This window comes from Solanum stenotomum, chromosome 1 (assembly GCF_019186545.1).
Source record: "Solanum stenotomum isolate F172 chromosome 1, ASM1918654v1, whole genome shotgun sequence".
Taxonomy (NCBI): Eukaryota; Viridiplantae; Streptophyta; class Magnoliopsida; order Solanales; family Solanaceae; genus Solanum; species Solanum stenotomum.
The window spans coordinates 49,476,240-49,479,311 of NC_064282.1; the positions used below are offsets into that span (position 1 = coordinate 49,476,240).

General features: G+C 29.1%; 1 protein-coding gene across 1 annotated transcript; it reads left to right on the top strand.

Annotated features, from left to right (window-relative positions):
• The first annotated feature begins 280 nt into the window (after positions 1 to 280).
• LOC125842304 (calcium-binding protein CP1) lies at positions 281 to 1,131 on the top strand. The gene has a single exon (XM_049521587.1). The coding sequence runs from the start codon at positions 432 to 434 to the stop codon at positions 909 to 911; it is 480 nt and encodes a 159-aa protein (XP_049377544.1). The 5' UTR covers positions 281 to 431; the 3' UTR covers positions 912 to 1,131.
• Positions 1,132 to 3,072: the final 1,941 nt, after the last annotated feature.

Below are 3,072 nucleotides of genomic sequence, written 5' to 3' on the forward strand. Positions count from 1 at the left end.
TTAAATAGTTTCCATAAAATAAGTCAAATATATTTACTGAATTTCTTAAAAAGAAAGGACAGGAGTCTTTGTAGTACAATGGATCCTAAATCATAGCAACCATTTATTTCTCTGTGTTCGTAGAACATATTTCGTGATGTCATCGCATACGCCCATTATATTCGCGTAAGACCAAATCTTTTAAAGGAAACGTTGAATATTACAAATTAGTCCCCAAAAAAACGCTATTTATAAAATAATATTTACATAGTCCAACTTCAAATTCCTAAAACTTGTCAACCAAGCTTTGGGAGAACCTCAGTATCCCTTGGAATTCTCCTATAAATTCGCCATCCTTTTTTATTTTACTCATATATTCTCTACAACCTTTTCAATTTCTTCAATTTACAAAAGATTTTAGTTCTTCAATTACCTGCAAAACACACCGGAAAATGTGTCCCACCGGAAGTGTTTTGCATTCTGCCGCCGGAGCCGGAAAACCAAATCTCCGGTCAGCTTTCGACGTTTTAGACGTTGACCGCGATGGAAAGATTAGCAGAGAAGATCTCCGGACATCGTACGGTGGATTCGTCTGCGACGATATGATTGGTACGATGATGACGGTGGCCGATTCAAACGAAGACGGATATGTTGAATTTGAGGATTTCGAGAAGGTTTTGGATAGTTCTATAAACAGAAACGGCGACGAGAAGAGGAAAAATGGAACAGGGATGAATGTAATGGAGGATGTTTTCAAGGTGATTGACAAAGATGGAGATGGTAAAGTTGGGGTTGAGGATTTGAAGAGTTATTTGAGTTGGGCTGGGCTTCAAGTTGATGATGATGATATTAAGGCTATGATTAAATTGGGCCATGGTGAAGAAAATGGCGGTGTTACCTATGAAGGTTTTCTCCAAATTTTGTCTCTTTAATTTGTTCCATTGATGAAGATGTTAAATGTTAGATTAGGTGAACAAGTATTTTTTTGTAATTTTCAATTTTCGTCAAGTTCAAAGCAGCGTGGTGCTTCCCATGTTATTTGAGAAACAAAAAGACTTGTTCTACTACCATCATTTTGTATACTACTTTTTCTGATTTTATTTGATATTATATTGTTTGTTTTGTTTGAAAAACAAGTTTTTATATCTCAAATAAAAATATATCTTTCCATAAACAATTGTAAAAGACAATTGAATCTACAATTAAATACTACTTTCCAATTGGAAAAAGATTGGGTTGACAATCTTCATTTCCTACCTTCAATAGACTTTATTGTCTATTAGAGTATTTTAATACATTTTTTTTAATGTTGCATATTAATTCTTAAAACTACCGTTTCAACATTGCCATTAATCTTATTGTCATTAATGGCTTGAACCTCATGTATGTTTCCCTATAAATCTTGTCGTCCTCTATCACAAAGTGTATGAGATTGATATATAGAAGAGAAATTAGTCTCTTATAATATTTCATTGTGCTGGGTTTATCTTAATTTTTTTTTTGTTAGTTTTTGATTTCTAGTTTTATATTAGAAGATCTTGTTGAATCGTGAGATATACTTATATTGGGTGAAATATTCATAAGGATAATGTATTAACATGCCTCAAATTTTAGTGAATTCAATATAAATATTCGTGAAAAAGGTATTTTCTATTAGATTTTCGATATGTTTTTGTTTCATCTTAGGCTAAGGTTGCAGATGAGGGCATTTTTTCCTAATTAATATTGAGGATTGAAAGTGGAATATGTAATTCTTTATGTCTATGTATATTTTAAGCCACAAGTTTATATTAAAAATATAAATTGTTAAATAAATTGGAAGCATTCCCTTCTAACTAAAAGAGGTAACTTTTGATACTTTCTAAATAAATAATTCATTCATTTCAATTCTAAGCGTTATATGTTTTTACTTAATCTGCTTAAAATGTACTTGTCCCATCTTATATAACTCTCTAATTCAATATTTTTATATGATTTATTTAAAATTATAAGATTTAAAATATATTTTGATATGTTAGATAAAATTTTATCAAGATTATAAAATTTAAATTTATATATGTCTTTTAAAAGTCATGCTTGATTAAATAAAAATAATAAACCGAGATAAATAGAGTATTATACATAGGTGTGTGCATTCGGACCAATCAGATTGAATATGAAATTTTTGGTTTGAAATTTTGATATTCAAATTGAAGGAATTTCAATTCAAATCCAATTCTTATAAGTTGGGATTGGATGGGTTTAGTTTTGAATGAATTGATTTGGATAATTTAGATTTTCAATTTTGATTTTTGGATCGTTAATTATGATAGACTAGCATTTAACAACCTTAATTTACCTAATTGTTTGATCCTTAGAATATATCACTTTTTATTGTTAACAAGGATTAAAGTCATTGTACGGTCATGCTATTTAATTTTATATTAGACGAAATATTATAATAGTATTTATTGAACCTCTGGAAATTGAAGTTATTAGTATTGGACCCATATGACAAGTAGGAATACATATAAGGTGTAAAAATGTCAGATTTCCAGATTTTAAAATTTTATAATACTACTTTCAATATTCATAATTTTTTTAAAAAAATATCACAAGTTCGATTCATAATTAAAAAAATCGAGATCAAATATCTTAAAAATTCAAATTTGGGAATGGCCCAAAGTATAGTAAAATCTCACTAAATTAATACTCGGTAAATTAATAATCTCTCAAAAATAATATTTTTCTCCGGTCCCGACTTGGGCCAATGGAAAAAATCTCACATTTCGATAAGATAATAAGATATAGATTTTAAGTAGACCCCTATATAATTATATGGTCCCATTAATATTATAAATTAATATTTCTTTAAAAGTACAAATATATCTAAGACAATTTATTGAAATATGATTCTATAATGTTTTGTTTTATGGTAAAATTTAATTCTAATTAATGTTCATTTCTAACTTTTGTTATTGTATCCAAAAGTTTCAATGTTTCTTTTCGAACTGCACAATAAAATTGTGAAGAGTTTTAGATGCGATAAGTGTTTCCTTACTCATCACTGCTTCCAACAAGGCTGGCAAGGGGACGGGGACGGGGACTGGGGGA